At 40.0% G+C, this 22,263-nt stretch overlaps 1 protein-coding gene across 7 annotated transcripts in view; it reads right to left on the bottom strand.

The window, feature by feature from the left end:
• LOC126194700 (focal adhesion kinase 1) overlaps positions 1 to 22,263 on the bottom strand; it is a 775,803-nt gene that overhangs the window by 35,800 nt on the left and 717,740 nt on the right. For all 7 annotated transcript variants that reach the window (XM_049932927.1, XM_049932928.1, XM_049932925.1 and 4 more), the window contains one exon: positions 8,418 to 8,517. In XM_049932927.1, coding sequence (XP_049788884.1) covers positions 8,418 to 8,517 — 100 coding nt within the window. The remainder of the gene's footprint in view (positions 1 to 8,417; positions 8,518 to 22,263) is intronic.

The raw sequence follows: 22,263 nt of genomic DNA, 5'->3' as shown, positions 1-22,263 counted from the left end.
GTGGATGGGTGTACAGGCGTGACACTGTTAGTGACGTAAGCCCGTCCACCACGGCAAGGTCATGGGTCATTCCATGTCACACACAGGCCATGGCACCCATTATCTAGTTGTGAATTGCGATTCTGTGTACTGCTTTTGTATCTAATATCATGAACTTTTGCCAATTTTTATTGCTTTATATACATTCTGTTGGTAGAAACTGATGAAAGTTTGATGCAATGCGTTACTTCAAAGCAAACTGTAAAAATTTTTAAACAAAAAAAAGGTATGCTGACAGTTTTTTCCCTTAATATCCTTTCAGAGATGTAGTTTCTGAAAACATGTTAGAATTGTCCAATTAAATTTTTATAAATTAATTTTATTTACTTTTATTGTTAAATTAGAAAAAATATTTTGGACAATTGCCCCCCCCCCCCTCTGGAAAATACTGAAAAAAATCAGAAAGTGATCTACAAGTAATAAATTTTCATCACACAAAAAATCAGTTTTGAGAAGTGAATGGCACTAGGGCAAAAAATTACACACACACACACACACACACACACACACACACACACACACACACTTACTACCCAAGAGACATTAACAATGTAAGTACACATAACAACATCCAAATTGAACAAAAATTGCAATATATGAAACAAAATAAAGATCATAAAATATAGGGCAACCTGTACATTACATGAGATACGAACACTTTCTTACCTCAGCCATAACCAAATTAACTCAATGTAAAAATGCACAGCATTTTGTTTATAATATTTAAGCATTTTGTCAAAAGCCAACATTGTCAACACTGCACAAAATGCTGGTGCTGCAACCTGCATTCGAGTTGATTCGGAACTGCACAAGTGACGAGACACTTTCATGCTTAGATAATATTTTTTTGTATGAGAACCACTTTTCTTCCACCAACTTTGAGGACTCTTTGCTCAGAGAATAGGTATGGCCTGTTTTGTGGTGATATCAGTTTCACACAGCATATGAGACAAAGAAACATCACAAAAACCATTATCAGGCCAATAGAAGGACAGAGATGGTCCATGAGGATGCATGAACCTTACTGTAACATCTCCTTCTTCACAATTCACCTTCTCAACAATTCCCAAATACCAAGAAGAGTCATATGCACATGCAACATAGCAGTTGGGCTGCACAGTGCATTCTGGCATTAGTGGTGAAAGTGCATCTGAGAAATCATGCACGATACTAAAATCCATATCACAGCTCAGCCTTTTTGCTCCAGTCTTGGTTGGTGATATTGGCACAATGTGATGCATAGATAGTGTTCCAGGAATTGTTTTTGTACTTGTGAAGTGCTGAGAAAGATAATGCCCGACTTGTACCATTTCATCTTTTGAAACAAAGAGAACTGAAATTCGTGACAGAATTCAAATACCTGTGAAGCTGTAAATATTTGATCATTATTAACTCTTTGCACACTTGTTTTTGTGACAAGTCTTTTAACAGTGCCACCAACACCATCACAGGATGATTTGCCATGGCTGGTAGAAAAAAAAGGACCAGCTGCACTTTACTTTAAAAGTCGTGTTCATTGTAGCAGATATTTCTGAAATTCTTACAATTTTTATATTGTGCAGCACAACCATCAGTGAAATATTCAACATATGCAAGATGAATTTCTGGAAATTCACACTTCAAAAAATTCAATACAGTCTTCTGAGTCTGGTACACCAAGGCAACATCAAGTTCTAAATCATCAGAAACAATACAAATACTTTTTGCGTGCAACTGTTTGTTCTTTTTATAATGTATATGGACAGTGTGAAGAGTGCAGCTGCCATTGTTCCAATGGAACCCCCATACTTCATCTTGAACAACAAAATTGAGATTTTCACTGAAATCCATTAAAATTTACACTGATCCTTCATCAAGTGTTTCCTTCTTAATTTTCAGATAATCAGATTGGGATTGAGAAATAAGTGTGTGGAGTAACTTTTTCAATTTTCTATATTATTGTCTCAAGAATTCTCATACAGAAGTGATTTGAACACTTAAAGTCATTCTATCAGTTGATACCCATTGACTGTACTGAACCATCTCATCAGGATCATAGCCTTCTATTTCATTTTCCAAGTGGGTTTGAAGTAATGAACTGGTGGGGCATTTTTCACACAGATGAAGCAGGTTCAATTATTTATATCACATGTTATTCTTTAATTAGCAATTGGTATGTTTCCTTAATAGAAATGGAATTTAGAAGCAATTTTCCATTTTGGTGGTAAATGCACACACATACAGTATGTGTTCCTGAGGATCCTGCAAGTATACACTGTTTTGGTTGAAGAGAAGCAAATTTTGAGACTCCTACTTTGTCTTCAGGATACTTTTTTTTTAATACAGAGAATACAGTTAAGTTAAATTAATTAAAACAAGATACTTTTGTTCATAGGTATTATTGCTGGAGCTCACCTTGTCTTGGGCATTATTCTTGTGTATTCATCATCCAAATGAAGACTCTTTACTTTTTGCACTGTGTCATGTGGCAATGTCTTTCCTCTTTTCTGCTCAGCCATTGACAAAATACCCTTCTCCATTACAAGGGCTCTTGCTTGTTGTACCAAATATTCAGAAACCTGAAATTTGGAACTGACTTTCTGACAACTTTTCTTCCAGTTATGTTAAATCACTGTCAGGGACAGTGCTCACATCAGCAGCCAGCTCAACTTGATATGTATGTTAAATTTTAGTTTTCAGAGTCCCAGCTGCTGATACCAATTTTCATTTGGCTGCTGCATACTGACTATGCTGAGCAACTGAATGTAGCTTTGCAGGAGATACTCCTAAGCTGGTTAAGCTAGTACTGAGCACAGATTTTTCAGGAGTCTGCACCTTCACATTACTGTCATTTATATAATCTGGTGATAAGTCGTCACTTGCTTTTTATTATTATTATTATTATTATTATTATTATTATTAATAAGTTTGAGACAGGTTGGGCACATTTTCTCCCCAGGAATAATGCTAAAGCCTCTCGTTTTGAAGGTCTTTGCCTTTTCTAAACTAATTTCACGCAGTCCAGATGAAACAGATCATTTATGGCGCTTGAAGGCATCACAGCAAATTTTCTTATGTTGAGAGAATCTGCACAGGTACCTGGTTTTGTGTTTAACACACACACACATGAAACACTTAAATCACAGTATGACTGACTGTTGCTTCACCATAATAAAAGTTCTTGTTCTTCACTGGTCAGTTCACTCACGCAAGTCAGGGCATTATCACACACATCTTGCAGATACTGTCCATGAAAACACTGCCTACTTGTAATTTCCATACTGCTTCTGTCATAAAACCAATATTTGTCATAAACAATTCAAAAGATGATTGGTGTAGCCTAAACAGTAATTAAATAATGAAAAATCATTCTGCCCCATGGCTTCATTACAAAAGTATTTCACATAATTATTGGAACATTAGGGGACTTTTGTTTTGGAATGAATGATTAAAAACTGCAACAATTGTATTTTTAACCAATAATTGACTGTGTACAAGAGCTCAGAACTGCATGCTCAGTGAACACATGACTCAAAACAAAGGAACTGGATGATGCAATACATGTAGTGGCAATAAAATAATACTGTCAGATATGGTTTGTTCCTGGGAAAATCAAGTGTAGCCAACTTCGCCAATTTAGTGGTGACATGGTAGTCATGATTTGGCAACTTCAATATTTCTTTTACTATAACGTTGTTTTTCACACTTCCCATCACTTCTACAAACTGATTCTTTTTGTGTGACATAATGGAATATTTATAACAATATTGTAAATTTTTTCAAAGGTATCTATGAGGGGGCAATTCCTTAAAAAATTGTAATGTCCATGCATGGATTTTGTTTAAAAGGAATTATTTACAATTTTTTTCTGAGATGTAGGTGATGGATATTCACTACAAGAAGCATGATTATAAAAATATAAACCTTCCTCTTTAAGTAAAAAAAAATGCTTCCACTGCAAAAACTGCAGGAACAATTGCATTTTTAAATTATAAAGGAGCTCATCTATGAAAGCCTGAATTCCTGAATCTATACAATTTCTTTTTATCGTAAGAGAAAAAGTAATTGATCTGCAACATTTACATTTTGGAAATGTGAATATATCTACGTAAACTTCCACTAACCAAAATTTCAAGGATTTGTGTGACGATAGGTGCTAGTTCCTAAAATTTCTGGATGATTTGACATGGAATGACCCTCAAATCACATCAGATGGGAAAATTTGGTTTTTAATTGTCCTGAGGCCCAAAAAGCATCAATCAAAATCTAATCAGATTATTAATTTCTGTGTGACTGGCGCAAAACATGTTCAATATGTTGTTCCCCATTTTCTGTAACAAGCTGAAATCGAGAAACAGCATGTTCCACAACTGATCAAAGCATTTCCGGGGTCACATTCAGAATGTGTTGTGCAATGCAGGCAATTCAATGCAGTTAAGTTTGCAGTCGGGACACTGAACACAACATCTTTCAGGTAGCTCGACAGCCAGAAGTCACAGAGGCTTAAGAGTAGGTGACTGGGATGGCCAGGCCATAGGGAAATGGCAGCTGATTATTCTAGCATTTCCAAAATGGCACTTCAGCAGCCGCTTAACTGTATTTGCAATGTGTGAAGGTATGCCATATATCATAAAAATGATCCCATCCACACTGTTGGAGAGCTGGAATGACATGTTGCAAAAAAGACACTCGTAGCACTTACCAGTGATAGTACAGGTAACAGCACCGAAAAATATGGACCAATGATAAATGAAGAAGTAAACCCGCACCACACAGTGACCTTTTCAGGATGAAGTGGTACTGGCTGATTTGCATGTAGATTTTCCATTGCCCATTTTCAACAATTCTGTGTATTGACATATCCTGTCACATGGAAGTGGGTTCAAAATCTTCCACAGCCAATCATTGTCCACTTCCACGCGAATAAGAAAATCTAAAGCAAAAGTCTCTCTAGCTGGAAGCTCTTGGGTAATATTGAATGGATAGCAAAGAAGAATGTTTCATAGGATTTTATGCACGGTGCTCACGGGTATGTCCAATGTTCAGGCAGTCCTCCGTGCACTACATGTTTGCACACCACCACTCGTCTCCTCCTGCATTGCTGTGGCCACTGCTTCCACTGACGTTGAATCAATTTGTTTCCTCCCTCTACCAGGGTGCACACCAAAAGAACCCACCATTTCGAAGTTTTGAATCATTTTCGCCCGACCAACGGCAGTCATTGGACCAACGCCTTTTTTCAAACCCTTCAGTGTCCGGAACTTCTGCAGAACAACGTGTGCACAGTAATCATTCTTGTAATACACCTTTACAAGCAGAGTACGATCCGGCATTGAGACAGTAATGGCGAACATTGCAGATAAAAAAGGAGGAAAAGCCATGTACCTGGCATGTTTATACCAACTGCAATGGGTCGTGCATCCTGACAGGTGTTTTCATTTATGTATTCTGACACATACAGTGCCATGTATTGATCAGTTTTCACTTTTTTTTTTTTTTTTTGGCCCCCTTCTCTGATAATGTTCCGTTGCAATTTGACATCAATCTGACCAGAGGTGTTATTTCTACAGCGTTTTGGAAGTTTAACTTTAATTAGAATCATCCTGTACAAAACTATTTTCTGAAGGAATTATATATATATATATATATATATATATATATATATATATATATATATAGAGGGAAACATTCCACGTGGGAAAAATATATCTAAAAACAAAGATGATGTGACTTACCAAACGAAAGCGCTGGCAGGTCGATAGACACACAAACAAACACAAACATACACACAAAATTCTAGCTTTCGCAACCAACGGTTGCTTTGTCACGAAAGAGGGAAGGAGAGGGAAAGACAAAAGGATGTGGGTTTTAAGGGATAGGGTAAGGAGTCATTCCAACCCAGGGAGCGGAAAGACTTACCTTAGGGGTAAAAAAGGACAGGTACACACTCGCACACACACACATATCCATCCGCATATACACAGACACAAGCAGACATTTGTAAAGGCAAAGAGTTTGGGCAGAGATGTCAGTTGAGGCAGAAGTAAAGAGGCTAAGACGTTGTTGAAAGACAGGTGAGGTATGAGCGGCAGCAACTTGAAATTAGCGGAGGTTGAGGCCTGGCGGATAACGAGAAGAGAGGATATACTGAAGGGCAAGTTCCCATCTACGGAGTTCTGACAGGTTGGTGTTAGTGGGAAGTATCCAGATAACCCAGACGGTGTAACACTGTGCCAAGATGTGCTGGCTGTGCACCAAGGCATGTTTAGCCACAGGGTGATCCTCATTACCAACAAACACTGTCTGCATGTGTCCATTCATGCGAATGGACAGTTTGTTGCTGGTCATTCCCACATAGAAAGCTTCCCAGTGTAAGCAGGTCAGTTGGTAAATCATGTGGGTGCTTTCACACGTGGCTCTGCCTTTGATCGTGAACACCTTCCGGATTACAGGACTGGAGTAGATGGTGGTGGGAGGGTGCATGGGACAGGTTTTACACCGGGGGCGGTTACAAGCATAGGAGCCAGAGGGTAGGGAAGGTGGTTTGGGGATTTCATAGGGATGAACTAAGAGGTTACGAAGGTTAGGTGGACGGCGGAAAGACACTCTTGGTGGAGTGGGGAGGATTTCATGAAGGATGGATCTCATTTCAGGGCAGGATTTGAGGAAGTCTTATCCAGTCCCGGAAAGTATCCTGTCACAAGTGGGGCACTTTTGTGGTTCTTCTGTGGGAGGTTCTGGGTTTGAGGAGATGAGGAAGTGGCTCTGGTTATTCGCTTCTGTACCAGGTCGGGAAGGTAGTTGCGGGATGCGAAAGCTGTTTTCAGGTTGTTGGTGTAATGGTTCAGGGATTCCGGACTGGAGCAGATTCGTTTTCCACGAAGACCTAGGCTGTAGGGAAGGGACCGTTTGATGTGGAATGGGTGGCAGCTGTTATAATGGAGGTAATGTTGCTTGTTGGTTGGTTTGATGTGGACGGACGTGTGAAGCTGGCCACTGGACAGTTGGAGATCAACGTCAAGGAAAGTGGCATGGGATTTGGAGTAGGACCAGGTGAATCTGATGGAACCAAAGGAGTTGAGGTTGGAGAGGAAATTCTGGAGTTCTTCTTCACTGTGAGTCCAGATCATGAAGATGTCATCAATAAATCTGTACCAAACTTTGGGTTGGCAGGCCTGGGTAACCAAGAAGGCTTCCTCTAAGCGACCCATGAATAGGTTGGCGTACGAGGGGGCCATCCTGGTACCCATGGCTGTTCGCTTTAATTGTTGGTGTGTCTGGCCTTCAAAAGTGAAGAAGTTGTGGGTCAGGATGAAGCTGGCTAAGGTAATGAGGAAAGAGGTTTTAGGTAGGGTGGCAGGTGATCGGCGTGAAAGGAAGTGCTCCATCGCAGCAAGGCCCTGGATGTGCGGAATATTTGTGTACAAGGAAGTGGCATCAATGGTTACAAGGATGGTTTCTGGGGGTAACAGATTGGGTAAGGATTCCAGGCGTTCGAGAAAGTGGTTGGTGTCTTTGCTGAAGGATGGGAGACTGCATGTAATGGGTTGAAGGTGTTGATCTACGTATGCAGAGATACGTTATGTGGGGGCTTGGTAACCAGCTACAATGGGGCAGCCGGGATGATTGGGTTTGTGAATTTTAGGAAGAAGGTAGAAGGTAGGGGTGCGGGGTGTCGGTGGGGTCAGGAGGTTGATGGAGTCAGGTGAAAGGTTTTGTAGGGGGCCTAAGGTTCTGAGGATTCCTTGAAGCTCCGCCTGGACATCAGGAATGGGATTACCTTGGCAAACTTTGTATGTGGTGTTGTCTGAAAGCTGACACAGTCCCTCAGCCACATATTCCCGACGATCAAGTACCACGGTAGTGGAACCCTTGTCCGCCGGAAGAATGACGATGGGTCGGTCAGCCTTCAGATCACAGATAGCTTGGGCTTCAGCAGTGGTGATGTTGGGAGTAGGATTAAGGTTTTTTAAGAAGGATTGAGAAGCAAGGCTGGAAGTCAGAAATTCCTGGAAGGTTTGGAGAGGGTGATTTTGAGGAAGAGGAGGTGGGTCCCGCTGTGACGGAGGACGGAACTGTTCCAGGCAGGGTTCAATTTGGATAGTGTCTTGGGGAGTTGGATCATTAGGTGTAGGATTAGGATCATTTTTCTTTATCCCTCCACTAATCTCAGAGGAAGTATCTCTCCTAAAAAATATAACCACAAGTTCTTGATTTTGTATTAGTAACACATCTAATAACCGTAAAAATGAAATGCTCTATGTTCATAAGAAGAAAGATATATTTGCAAACCAGCATGGATATAATCCATTATACACATCAAAATCTGTTAGACAACGTGAGTCTCTTTTTTGGTTGATATGCTGCTGGAATTGGACTGTATGGATTAGTTCTCAAACCTTGTGACAGCAGCATGATGGCTCTCACTACACTGGTCGTGCAGTCGTACACACGGTCATTGGTACGGTCGAGGTCTGCAGTTGGGGTAGGTTCCATTTTCTGAAAAATACAATATATATCAGAGACCAGAGACCCCAACTCTTTAGCATTTATACAAATAATGAAGAACTGTCAACTTCAGCCTTTGTGATAAAAAAAATAGTGTATACAATATTCAATCTATTAACAGGCCAATGATGGAAAAACTTTCTTGCTGAAAATACCTTATTCTTATGTCTTTTAGGGTAGGAAATCCAAATATGATTCTTAAAAACTGCATCACCCGCCATTTCTTCATATTTTACATTTAAATTTATTAAATTAAGCTATTTTGTAAATAATGTAACAGCTTTTATATAGTTAAAATAATTTAAAAAGAAGGTGTAATAAATGTAGATGACGTTGGTAGCACCACTGAAAAACATTTGCTGGCAAAAAAAAAAAAAAAAAAAAAAAAAAAAAAAAAAAAAAAAAAAAAAGAGTCGATTCTAGTTTTGTGTTAACAGATGGTGTTTTGTTTACTGTTAACCTAACCTCACTTTCCAGTTTCCTGTACATGTGCTCAGTACAATGTCTAATCGTGGTTGTAAAACCTCTGTTGACAGTTTTTGTTAAATTTGTGGCGAACTTGTGATTAAAAAACACCAAAGAAACATTACAGACTTTGTGAAAAAGGTTTATCTATCATACTTTGGATCTAAACTTGGTGATCAAGACAAATCTTGGGCGGCACGTAAGGTATGTTACGTGTGTGTTGAAGATCTGAGAAAATTGTCCAAAAAGGTGAATAAAGCCTTTAGATTTGGTGTTCTTATGATATGGATGGATCAACACTGGTGCGGAAAGAACTGGCCTGTGAGGGAGTCTTTAAAACCTGGTGAGAAGAACATTCTATGCAAAAAACTTGTAGATCCAAAAAATGTACTCCTACCACCTCTACATATAAAGCTAGGCCTAATGAAACAGTTTGTAAAGGCTTTGCCTAAAGATGGACAATGTTTTAAGTATCTCTGCCAAAAGTTTCCATACCTTTCAGAAGCTAAACTAAAAGAAGGCATCTTTGTCGGACCTGACATTAGAAAATTGATGTCTCATGTTAACTTTGAATCCACAATGGCCTTAAATGAGAAAGAAGCATGGGTATCATTCAAGCAAGTTGTTACAAAGTTCTTAGGACATGAAAAAGACCCAGAATGTGCTTCTATTATAGCTACACTGTTAAAGAAGTTTAAAACTTTACGATGTTTATTTGAGCCTGAAAGTTCACTTTTTGAATAGTCACCGTGATTACTTCCCGGACAATATGGGAGATGTTAGTGAGGAGCAAGGAGAGCGTTTTCACCAGGACATTAAAGTGATGGAAAAATGCTACCAAGGCTGCCGGAACACCAACATGATGGGGGACTACTGTTGCTCACTTCACCGAGAAGTTCAGCAAATGACTCATCACAGAAAAAGCTACACAAGAAGCTTCAAAGTAAAAAGAGAAAGAAAATACAAACCAATTCCAGCTGACAAGTGAAACTTCTATTAACACATATCATTGTTTTAAATAGCTTAATGTAAATACAAACCATGCTTATGTTGTAACAAAGTGTTTCATTAATTTCCCTGTTTACTGTATAGCATAGGATTTTTATTCTATATAATAAAAAGCATATAGCTCAAAAAATATGGGTGATACAAAAAAAAAAAAATAACTAAGGCTAGATTTGGATTCAGCTCATACAAATCTATAAAGATCAGCTATCAAAGTAAAAAAAGTTTTTCAAAAAACATTTTTTGCTGGCCTGTGTTATTTATTTATTTATTCACCTATAGACAAATTTCTTTGTATAGACATCTACATTATACAAACACATACACATTATTGATAGCACAGGTATATAAGATAACAGAAGAAAATATTCTGTTGTTGTTGTTGTGGTCTTCAGTCCTGAGACTGGTTTGATGCAGCTCTCCATGCTACTCTATCCTGTGCAAGCTTCTTCATCTCCCAGTACCTACTGCAACCTACATCCTTCTGAATATGCTTAGTGTATTCATCTCTTGGTCTCCCTCTACGATTTTTACCCTCCACGCTGCCCTCCAATGCTAAATTTGTGATCTCTTGATGCCTCAAAACATGTCCTACCAACCGATCCCTTCTTCTAGTCAAGTTGTGCCACAAACTTCTCTTCTCCCCAATCCTATTCAATACCTCCTCATTAGTTACGTGATCTACCCACCTTATCTTCAGCATTCTTCTGTAGCACCAAATTTTGAAAGCTTCTATTCTCTTCTTGTCCAAACTGGTTATCATCCATGTTTCACTTCCATACATGGCAACACTCCATACAAATACTTTCAGAAACGACTTCCTGACACTTAAATCTATACTCGATGTTAACAAATTTCTCTTCTTCAGAAACGATTTCCTTGCCATTGCCAGTCTACATTTTATATCCTCTCTGCTTCGACCATCATCAGTTATTTTACTCCCTAAATAGCAAAACTCCTTTACTACTTTAAGTGTCTCATTTCCTGATCTAATCCCCTCAGCATCACCCGATTTAATTTGACTACATTCCATTATCCTCGTTTTGCTTTTGTTGATGTTCATCTTATATCCTCCTTTCAAGACACTGTCCATTCCGTTCAGCTGCTCTTCCAAGTCCTTTGCTGTCTCTGACAGAATTACAATGTCATCGGCGAACCTCAAAGTTTTTACTTCTTCTCCATGAATTTTAATACCTACTCCGAATTTTTCTCTTGTTTCCTTTACTGCTTGCTCAATATACAGATTGAATAACATCGGGGAGAGGCTACAACCCTGTCTCACTCCTTTCCCAACCACTGCTTCCCTTTCATGCCCCTCGACTCTTATAACTGCCATCTGGTTTCTGTACAAATTGTAAATAGCCTTTCGCTCCCTGTATTTTACCCCTGCCACCTTCAGAATTTGAAAGAGAGTATTCCAGTTAACATTGTCAAAAGCTTTCTCTAAGTCTACAAATGCTAGAAACGTAGGTTTGCCTTTTCTTAATCTTTCTTCTAAGATACGTCGTAAGGTTAGTATTGCCTCACGTGTTCCAACATCCAAGATCCAAACTGATCTTCCCCGAGGTTCGCTTCTACCAGTTTTTCCATTCGTCTGTAAAGAATTCGCGTTAGTATTTTGCAGCTGTGACTTATTAAACTGATAGGTCAGTAATTTTCACATCGGTCAACACCTGCTTTCTGTGGGATTGGAATTATTATATTCTTCTTGAAGTCTGTGGGTATTTCGTCTGTCTCATACATCTTGCTCACCAGATGGTAGATTTTTGTCACGACTGGCTCTCCCAAGGCCATCAGTAGTTCTAATGGAATGTTGTCTACTCCCGGGGCCTTGTTTCGACTCATGTCTTTCAGTGCTCTGTCAAACTCTTCACGCAGTATCTTATCTCCCATTTCATCTTCATCTACATCCTCTTCCATTTCCATAATATTGTCCTCAAATATATCGCCCTTGTATAAACCCTCTATATACTCCTTCCACTTTTCTGCCTTCCCTTCTTTGCTTAGAACTGGGTTGCCATCTGAGCTCTTGATATTCATACAAGTGGTTCTCTTCTCTCCAAAGGTCTCTTTAATTTTCCTGTAGGCAGTATCTATCTTACCCCTAGTGAGACAAGACTCTACATCCTTACATTTGTCCTCTAGCCACCCCTGCTTAGCCATTTTACACTTCCTGTCGATCTCATTTTTGAGACGTTTGTATTCCTTTTTTCCTGCTTCATTTACTGCATTTTTATATTTTCTCCTTTCATCAATTAAATTCAATATTTCTTCTGTTACCCAAGGATTTCTATTAACCCTCGTCTTTTTACCTACTTGATCCTCTGCTGCCTTCACTACTTCATCCCTCAGAGCTACCCATTCTTCTTCTACTGTATTTCTTTCCCCCATTCCTGTCAATTGTTCCCTTATGCTCTCCCTGAAACACTCTACAACCTCTGATTCTTTCAGTTTATCCAGGTCCCATCTCCTTAAATTCCCACCTTTTTGCAGTTTCTTCAGTTTCAATCTGCAGTTCATAACCAATACATTGTGGTCAGAATCCACATCTGCCCCTGGAAATGTCTTACAATTTAAAACCTGGTTCCTAAATCTCTGTCTTACCATTATATAATCTATCTGATACCTTTTAGTATCTCCAGGATTCTTCCAGGTATACAACCTTCTTTTATGATTCTTGAAACAAGTGTTAGCTATGATTAAGTTATGCTCTGTGCAAAATTCTACAAGGTGGCTTCCTCTTTCATTTCTTCCCCCCAATCCATATTCACCTACTATGTTTCCTTCTCTCCCTTTTCCTACTGACGAATTCCAGTCACCCATGACTATTAAATTTTCGTCTCCCTTCACTACCTGAATAATTTCTTTTATCTCGTCATACATTTCATCAATTTCTTCATTATCTGCAGAGCTAGTTGGCATATAAACTTGTACTACTGTAGTAGGCATGGGCTTTGTGTCTATCTTGGCCACAATAATGCGTTCACTATGCTGTTTGTAGTAGCTAACCCGCACTCCTATTTTTTTATTCATTATTAAACCTACTCCTACATTACCCCTATTTGATTTTGTATTTATAACCCTGTAATCACCTGACCAAAAGTCTTGTTCCTCCTGCCACCGAACTTCACTAATTCCCACTATATCTAACTTTAACCTATCCATTTCCCTTTTCAAATTTTCTAACCTACCTGCCCGATTAAGGGATCTGACATTCCACGCTCCACTCCGTAGAACGCCAGTTTTCTTTCTCCTGATAACGACGTCCTCTTGAGTAGTCCCCGCCCGGAGCTCCGAATGGGGGACTATTTTACCTCCGGAATATTTTACCCAAGAGGACGCCATCATCATTTAATCATACAGTAAAGCTGCAAATATTCTATATGTAATAAAATCAGAATACAGACACACATACACTATTTATCATGGAATCACATAATGAAAGATTAAAGGAATGGAAAGAACCTGCTTCAAACAAGAGAAATGAATCACATGATTATTCTGATGGTATTTATTGCATTGCTTACAAATGTACTCCATCCTCTTTGGTTACTTTCTAATTGGTCAACTTGATTATTTATTTGTAACAACTTTTACTGCATGAAGTCTTTGATTAAAAACTATTTTTTAGTAAATATACTTTCAGACATGTTTTAAAATTACACAATTCCTATGTTTTCATCTCTTTTGGCAGTTTACTATATAGATTGAGTACATGGTAAAAACTAGTGGTTTATGTCTTAATTCTTTCTATCTAAGTACAAGCAACCACTGTATCTGGTTTGGTGATCGTGTATGGAGCTGTTTGCAGCATACTGCTCACAGTTTTTTTCTGAATGAAAACTGTAGTTTGAAAGATCAAAATACCCCTTTTCTTAAAGTAGTTCAATGCAGTGGGCCCTTCTGTGATCCTTGTTCATTATTCTGATGACTTGTTTTTGCAGTTTCAATACATTTTCCTTTTTCTGAACCTGCAAAGTACGTTGTTCTTAGGCATGGGCTATTACACACTGTGGTTAGTATTCATAGGGCATTTGCAAGTTAAGCACATTATTTTTCCAAGTACTCTGTTATGTTCAAACCCATTTTAAATGCTGATCAATACACCCAAAAATTTTGTGCTATCTATGTACTCTATGGTCTAATTATCTACTTACAATTTTTTTTTATATTGGGTCTTTTACTTACACAGAAATTCATGTTACTAGTCTCTCTTACATTAAAAGTTACTATATTGTTTGTTGACCAGTTGTGGACCACTGTAAGTTCCTTGTCACTTTTTACTTCTAATATTTCTTGTCTGCCCTCTGCAATTATTGTATTGCTGTCATCAGCAAATGACACAGTTTTACGAGGTGCATTCAAGTTCTAAGGCCTCCGATTTTTTTTCTAATTAACTACTCACCCGAAATCGATGAAACTGGCGTTACTTCTCGACGTAATCGCCCTGCAGACATACACATTTTTCACAACGCTGACACCATGATTCCATGGCAGCGGCGAAGGCTTCTTTAGGAGTCTGTTTTGACCACTGGAAAATCGTGGAGGCAATAGCAGCACGGGTGGTGAATGTGCGGACACGGAGAGTGTCTTTCATTGTCGGAAAAAGCCAAAAGTCACTAGGAGCCAGGTCAGGTGAGTAGGGAGCATGAGGAATCACTTCAAAGTTGTTATCACGAAGAAACTGTTGCGTAACGTTAGCTCGATGTGCGGGTGCGTTGTCTTGGTGAAACAGCACACGCGCAGCCCTTCCCGGAAGTTTTTGTTGCAGTGCAGGAAGGAATTTGTTCTTAAAAACATTTTCGGTGGATGCACCTGTTACCGTAGTGCCCTTTGGAACGCAATGGCTAAGGAATATGCCCTCGCTGTCCCAGAACATGGACACCATCATTTTTTCAGCACTGGCGGTTACTCGAAATTTTTTTTGTGGCGGTGAATGTGTGTGCTTCCATTGAGCTGACTGGCGCTTTGTTTCTGGATTGAAAAATGGCATCCACGTCTCATCCATTGTCACAACCGATGAAAAGAAAGTCCCATTCATGCTGTCGTTGCGCGTCAACATTGCTTGGCAACATGCCACACGGGCAGCCATGTGGTCATCCGTCAGCATTCGTGGCACCCACCTGGATGACACTTTTCGCATTTTCAGGTCGTCATGCAGGATTGTGTGCACAGAACCCACAGTAATGCCAACTCTGGAGGCGATCTGTTCAACAGTCATTCGGCGATTCCCCAAAACAATTCTCTCCACATGTTCTCGATCATGTCGTCAGACTGGCTTGTGCGAGCCCGAGGTTGTTTCGGTTTGTTGTCACATGATGTTCTGCCTTCATTAAACTGTCGCACCCACGAACGCACTTTCGACACATCCGTAACTCCATCACCACATGTCTCCTTCAACTGTCGATGAATTTCAATGGGTTTCACACCACGCAAATTCAGAAAACGAATGATTGCACGCTGTTCAAGTAAGGAAAACGTCGCCATTTTAAGTATTTAAAACAGTTCTCATTCTCGCCGCTGGCGGTAAAATTCCATCTGCCGTACGGTGCTGCCATCTCTGGGACGTATTGACAATGAACGCGGCCTCATTTTAAAACAATGCGCATGTTTCTATCTCTTTCCAGTCCGGAGAAAAAAAAATCGGAGGCCTTAGAACTTGAATGCACCCCGTATCCTGTGTGACCCACAGTGGGAAGTCATTAATATAATTGAGAAATACTATTGGATATAATGCACTCACTTGAGGGACTCCAATGTTCAAATATTCTGGATCTGTAAGATGTTTACCATGTTTTTGAGTTACCTGAAGTTTGGGATATCTCTATGATCTGCACTCTGGTTGCTAGGTAAGATCTAAACCAAACAATTTTTAAACCTCATCATATGAAAGAATTAAACAATCATTGTCCAGTTTTCTTAGTGACAACTTTTCTGAAATATTTGAAAAAGTAGTGAACTCAAAAGTAGTCTCACACTTAAGTAGAAACAATTTAATTACCATAGTTCGGTTGGGATCCCAGAAGGGTTACTCGACTGAGAATGTCATTTACGCATTCACTCATCAAATAGCATAAGCCTCAAATAATAAAACACCATCAGTTGGCATTTTCTGTGATCTTTCCAAGGAATGTGTGTAGATTATGTTACTCTCTCAGAAAAACTCAAGTTTTATGGAATTTATAGGTTTACGCAAAGCTAGTATGAATCATCATCAAACAGTGCTCCATCACCCACCCAACCTCCACAACATCCTAGTCCATCCCTATAACACTCCCAATGCCAACAGCTTGCCACAGGGATCATATCCCTGTGGAAGACCCAGGTGCAAGACCTGCCCAATCCACTCACCCAGCATTTCCCCTTCCAGTGCTATCACAGGATTATCCTACCCAATCAGACGCCGCGCCACCTGTGAAAGCAGCCACATCATATATCAGGTCTGCTGCAATCGTGGCACAGATTTTTATATTGGTATGGTGTGGGTTCCTGGTATCATGAACCACGGGCAACGTATGAGTGGCCAAGTAAGTGGTCCCGATAGTCGGGATACCAGTTACTTTGGAATAAGGCTGGGCATCTCGGACATATTCCCAGTCATGGCCACCTTTGTGCTCAGACGGCAAAGACTACCAAATCCACCGGTTAGTCCCTCAACCCTTAGGGGTAAAACTCAATGGGACCTGGGGCAAGTAAGGCTAGCAACCTGCTTTTCTGGTACTATAAATATGATGCTGGCAACAATCAGAGCAAAATGCCTCAGACCTTTGGAGGTGACGGAGTCCCACCTCTAATTGACAAACAAGGGACTCCTAAGATACGACTCGGCAAACGAATGGTAACAAGATGGGGAGCTATTAATATCAATGGGGGCTACTCTGGGAAGAAGGTAGAGCTGGCAGAGGCTGCAAGTAAGATGGGGCTGAACGTTTTAGCTGTTAGTGACATTCGGGTAAGGGGTGAGAAAGAAGAGGAAGTGGGAGAATACAAGGTCTACCTGTCAGGAGTCGAAGCAGGAATAGCTCAATGGGGTGTAGGGCTTTTCATCAGAAAAGAAATGGAACCCAGCGTAGTTTCAATAAGGTATGTAAACGAACGACTGATGTGGATAGATTTGACAGTGTCTAGTAAGAAAATTAGGATTGTGTCAGTATATTCGCATTGTGAAGGGACAGATCAAGATAAGATGGATAGTTTTTATGACGCACTCAGTGATGTAGTTGTTAGAGTAAAGGACAAGGACAGTGTTCTGCTCATGGGTGATTTTAATGCCAGGATTGGAAATCGAACAGAAGGCTATGAAAAGGTTATGGGTAAATTTGGAGAGGATATGGAGGCCAACGGGAACGGGAAACAACTCTTGGATTTCTGTGCCAGTATGGGTTTAGTAATCACAAACTCCTTTTTTAAACATAAGAACATTCACCGGTATACTTGGGAAGGCAGGGGAACCAGATCTGTCATTGACTACATAATAACAGATCAGGAATTCAGGAAGGCTGTGAGGGACACACGTGTGTTCAGGGGATTCTTTGATGACACTGATCACTATTTAATCTGCAGTGAAATTGGTATTGTGAGGCCGAAAGTGCAGGAGGTCAGGTCCATGTGTAGGAGGATAAGTGGAGAAACTTCAGGATAAGGAAATCAGACACAAGTACATAACAGTGATCTCAGAAAGGTACCAGTTAGTTGAATGTAGTCAATTGCAGTCACTGGAAAAGGAATGGACAAGGTACAGGGACACAGTACTAGAAGTGGCCAAAGAATGTCTTGGAACAGTAGTGCGTAAAGGTAGGATGAAGCAAACAGCTTGGTGGAATGACACAGTCAAGGCAGCCTGTAAAAGGAAAAAGAAGGCATATCAAAAATGGCTACATACTAGAACTCAGGTAGACAGAGAAAGTTATGTTGAAGAAAGAAACAAAGCCAAACAGATAATTACAGCATCCAAGAAGAGATCTTGGGAAGAGTTTGGAAACAGGTTGGACACCTTGGGTCAAGCTGCTGGAAAACCATTCTGGAGTGTAATTAGCTGTCTTCGAAATGGAGGTAAGAAGGAAATGACAAGTATTTTGGACAGGTCAGGAAAACTGCTGGTGAATCCTGTTGATGCCTTGGGCAGATGGAGGGAATATTTTGAAGAGTTGCTCAATGTAGGTGAAAATACATTCAGTAATATTTCAGATTTCGAGGTAGAATTGGATAGGAATGATGATGGAAGTAGGATCACATTTGAGGAAGTGGAGAAAATGGTCAATAGATTGCAGTGCAATAAAGCGGCTGGAGTGGATGAAATTAAGTCGGAACTCATCAAATACAGTGGAATGTCAGGTCTTAAATGGCTACACAGGATAATTGAAATGGCGTGGGAGTCGGGACAGGTTCCATCAGACTGGACGAAAGCAGTAATCACACCAATCTTTAAACATGGAAACAGAAATGATTGTAACAACTACAGAGGTATCTCTTTGATCAGCATTGTGGGTAAAATCTTCTCAGGTATTGTTGAAAGGAAAGTGCGAGTATTTGTTGAGGACAAATTGGATGAAAATCAGTGTGGGTTTAGGCCTCTTAGAGGTTGTCAGGACCAGATCTTTAGCTTACGGCAAATAATAGAGAAGTGTTACGAGTGGAATAGGGAATTGTATCTATGCTTTATAGATCTAGAAAAGGCATATGACCAGGTTCCTAGGAGGAAGTTATTGTCTGTTCTACGTGATTATGGAATAGGAGGCAAACTTTTGCAAGCAATTAAAGGTCTTTACATAGATAGTCAGGCAGCAGTTAGAGTTGACGGTAAATTGAGTTCATGGTTCAAAGTAGTTTCAGGGGTAAGACAAGGCTGCAACCTGTCTCCACTGTTGTTCATATTATTTATAGATCATATGTTGAAAACAATAAACTGGCTGGGTGAGATTAAGATAGGTGAACACAAAATAAGCAGTCTTGCATATGCGGATGACTTAGTTGTGATGGCAGATTCTATTGAAAGTTTGCAAAGTAATCATAGCGTGTAGGCAAAGTAATATTTCAAAGCTAGATCAGAAATGTAAGGACTATGGTATGAAGATTAGCATCTCCAAAACAAAAGTAATGTCAGTGGGAAAGAGCTATAAATGGATTGAGTGCCAAATAGGAGGAACAAAGTTAGACCAGGTGGACGGTTTCAAGTACTTAGGATGTATATTCTCACAGGATGGCAACATAGTGAAAGAACTGGAAGCGAGGTGTAGCAAAGCTAATGCAGTGAGCGCTCAGCTACGATCTACTCTCTTCTGCAAGAAGGAAGTCAGTACCAAGACTATCTCTGCACCGTTCAATCTTTCGACCAACTTTGTTGTATGGGAGCGAAAGCTGGGTGGATTCAGGATACCTTATCAATAAGGTTGAGGTTACGGATATGAAAGTAGCTAGGATGACTGCAGGTACTAGTAGATGGGAACAATGGCAGGAGGGTGTCCACAATGAGGAAATCAAAGAAAAACTGGGAATGAACTCTATAGATACAGCAAACAGGTTTAGATGGTGGGGTCATGTTACACGCATGGGAGAAGCAAGGTTACCCAAGAGACTCATGGGTTCAGCAGTAGAGGGTAGGAGGAGTCGGGGTAGACCAAGGAGAAGGTACCTGGATTCGGTTAAGAATGATTTTGAAGTAATAGGCTTAACATCAGAAGAGGCACCAATTTTAGCACTGAATAGGGGATCATGGAGGAATTTTATAAGGGGGACTATGCTCCAGACTGAACGCTGAAAGGGATAATCAGTCTTAAAGGATGATGATGATGATGATGATGATGATGACTACCAACCACCTGCTCACCAGGATGAACAGCCACCACCAAACTGTGACCACGAGCAAAATAGGCCACACTGTGGCACAACTTGCAGCTGGACATAACATGCTTAATTTCAATGGCTGCTTCACAATCTGGACCACCTGGACACTCCCCTCCTCCACTAGCATTCTTGAACTCCACAAATACGAGTTATCCTTACAAAAAATCCCAGCCTCAAACCAAGGTAACCTACTTTTCCCACACCATCCAACCAACAGTTTCCACCCTCTCTGTTCTATCAGCTCCTCCCAATTCACATCCCAGCACCCTCTTTATGTGATGCCCTCTGCCAATGGATCCATCTGTTTTTCCACTTTCCTGTTCCTCTGCTTTTGCACTCCCAGTTGCGCCCCCCCCCCCCTCCCCCCCATCCCCCGCACTCCCTTCTCCACATCCATGCATCTCCCAGTACTGTGCCTAGTGGCAGTCTTGTCAAGCCTCCATCCTTCCTCACTCCCTCCCGTTTGTTGCTTATGTTCAACGTTACAGTTGCAGTCCAGTCCGAGCTGCCAGAGACGGCAGTCATGTATGCATGAGTTGTGCTTGCATGCGTGAAGTAATTTGTATGTGTTTCCTTTTCTGAAGAAGGCTTTGGCTAAAAGCTAAATGTGTAACAGTTTTTTTGTTGTACCTACTTGCAACTCAATGTGTCAATTTCATAGTTTGTTGACATTCATATATTTACAAGATTTTGACATATAGGTTTATTTTAGGCAGAGATAGCAATGTAATAAGCACATCACAGAACAACTATTCCCTCTACATTGTTCTCAATACATTGTATTATGCTTTGAAGATTCTTGAAAATGGCATAATGGCAAAACTGCAATTATAAAATGAAACACTTACGGTCTCTACTGATCTGCCATATAAACATGCTAACTGATAAGAAGGTAAAACTATATATTCAGTTTCAGTTACTTTGCACCAATGTTCAGTAATGCAGACAACCAATTTACCTATAGATTCCTGTTCAGTTTCTAACTGGTGCACTTTGTTAAATACTGTTATATAATTAAAGTTGCTTCTCTTGGGCACTTCTTCTTCCTTGCTACTATTAACAGATCCTTCTGGTGGGAAGACGACATTGTTCTTTTACTCACGCTGGTGCATGCTGGTTTTGGTTCTTCTTCTTCTTCTGCTCCTAATGTTACTGTGCTGTAGCTGTTGATTCCTCCTCTGTTGCCACTATTACCACTTCTTTTCTCTTTTAGCCCACTTCATTGCATGCTGGATCTTCTGTTGCTACTGATTTTACATTCCTTGTTGTTACTGCTGTCTTAGTAGCTGCTGATACTGCTGAGTATAATGACAATGCTTCCTCCTTTGTCAATGTTATCGTAGCTCCACTTGCAACTGGTGCTGCTGTGTCATCTACATGTGGGAGGGGCAGGCTTATGTTCAGTATCCAGTTGATGCTTGCATTCTTGAGGGTAGCCTCTTCTGTCTGGACCTTCTGTTTTAATAAAAATTTTTCGGTTTACTAGTTGTGTCACTTTGAATAAAACACTCAAGCTTTAGATAACTGTCTCCAGCATTGTCATCAGGAGTTAAAATCGTTCTGCTTATATAGATGCAACCTTTGAGAGGGCCAAAGTGACTTATTCAAAGTAACAGATTTGTAAACTGAGAAGTAGAGCCACCCATACAATAATTTGTAAGAGGGAAACGGGAGGCAAGACCCGGGGGGTGTTGGGTATTTTTAATATTTCAGAAGATGAATGGTGACTTGTAAGTAGCCATAAAAAAGTTCTGGTTCCAAGCCTCATGGAGCCTTCATATACCGACTTTTAAACTATTTTCTTGAAAGAAAAACACCTGACTACACTATTTTTTTTTTCCTTTACCTGAGAGTGGTGGGATGGGGGACAGGGAACACACCCCCTTGCCCCTGAGTATGGGCACCCTTGATGAGAACATTTTATTGAAGTATACCACTGTGAAAGACTCTGAGGTCACATGTTGAATTGCATATTTCACTGTTTATGTAGACAGTTTTTTAACATTCAAAGTTTTTTATGTAAAAAGAATTTGCCTTTCTTGTATAAATACACACCACGTCTCATGAAGCACACTGTCCTATGAATCCAGTAAAGCAGACATTTATTTAGAAGACAACAATCCATGATTCAATTTAATGATTTTACTCTTTACCCCCAATGTTTAAAGAGCAAAATAACAAAAAAAATCACAGACAGAAAGAGAAAAAAAATTGTCATAATCACTGGTTTCATTATTACATTATAATCTCCATGTATGTTCTTGCTATATATCTCCACAATCAGAAATATATGAAAATAACATTTCCTCTTGTCAACAGCCCCCTATTAACCCTATCATTTAAGTGTCAAGTTCAACGCGCAAGTCTCCGGAGTGGCCTCATATACAAAGACTTGCTCTAGGCGGGCGAACAACTCTAGGTGGC

The sequence above is a fragment of the Schistocerca nitens genome, chromosome 7 (genome assembly GCF_023898315.1).
Source record: "Schistocerca nitens isolate TAMUIC-IGC-003100 chromosome 7, iqSchNite1.1, whole genome shotgun sequence".
NCBI classification, from domain to species: domain Eukaryota; kingdom Metazoa; phylum Arthropoda; class Insecta; order Orthoptera; family Acrididae; genus Schistocerca; species Schistocerca nitens.
The sequence above is the reverse complement of the archived record's forward strand: the minus strand, read 5'-3'. Positions and strand labels throughout refer to the sequence as shown.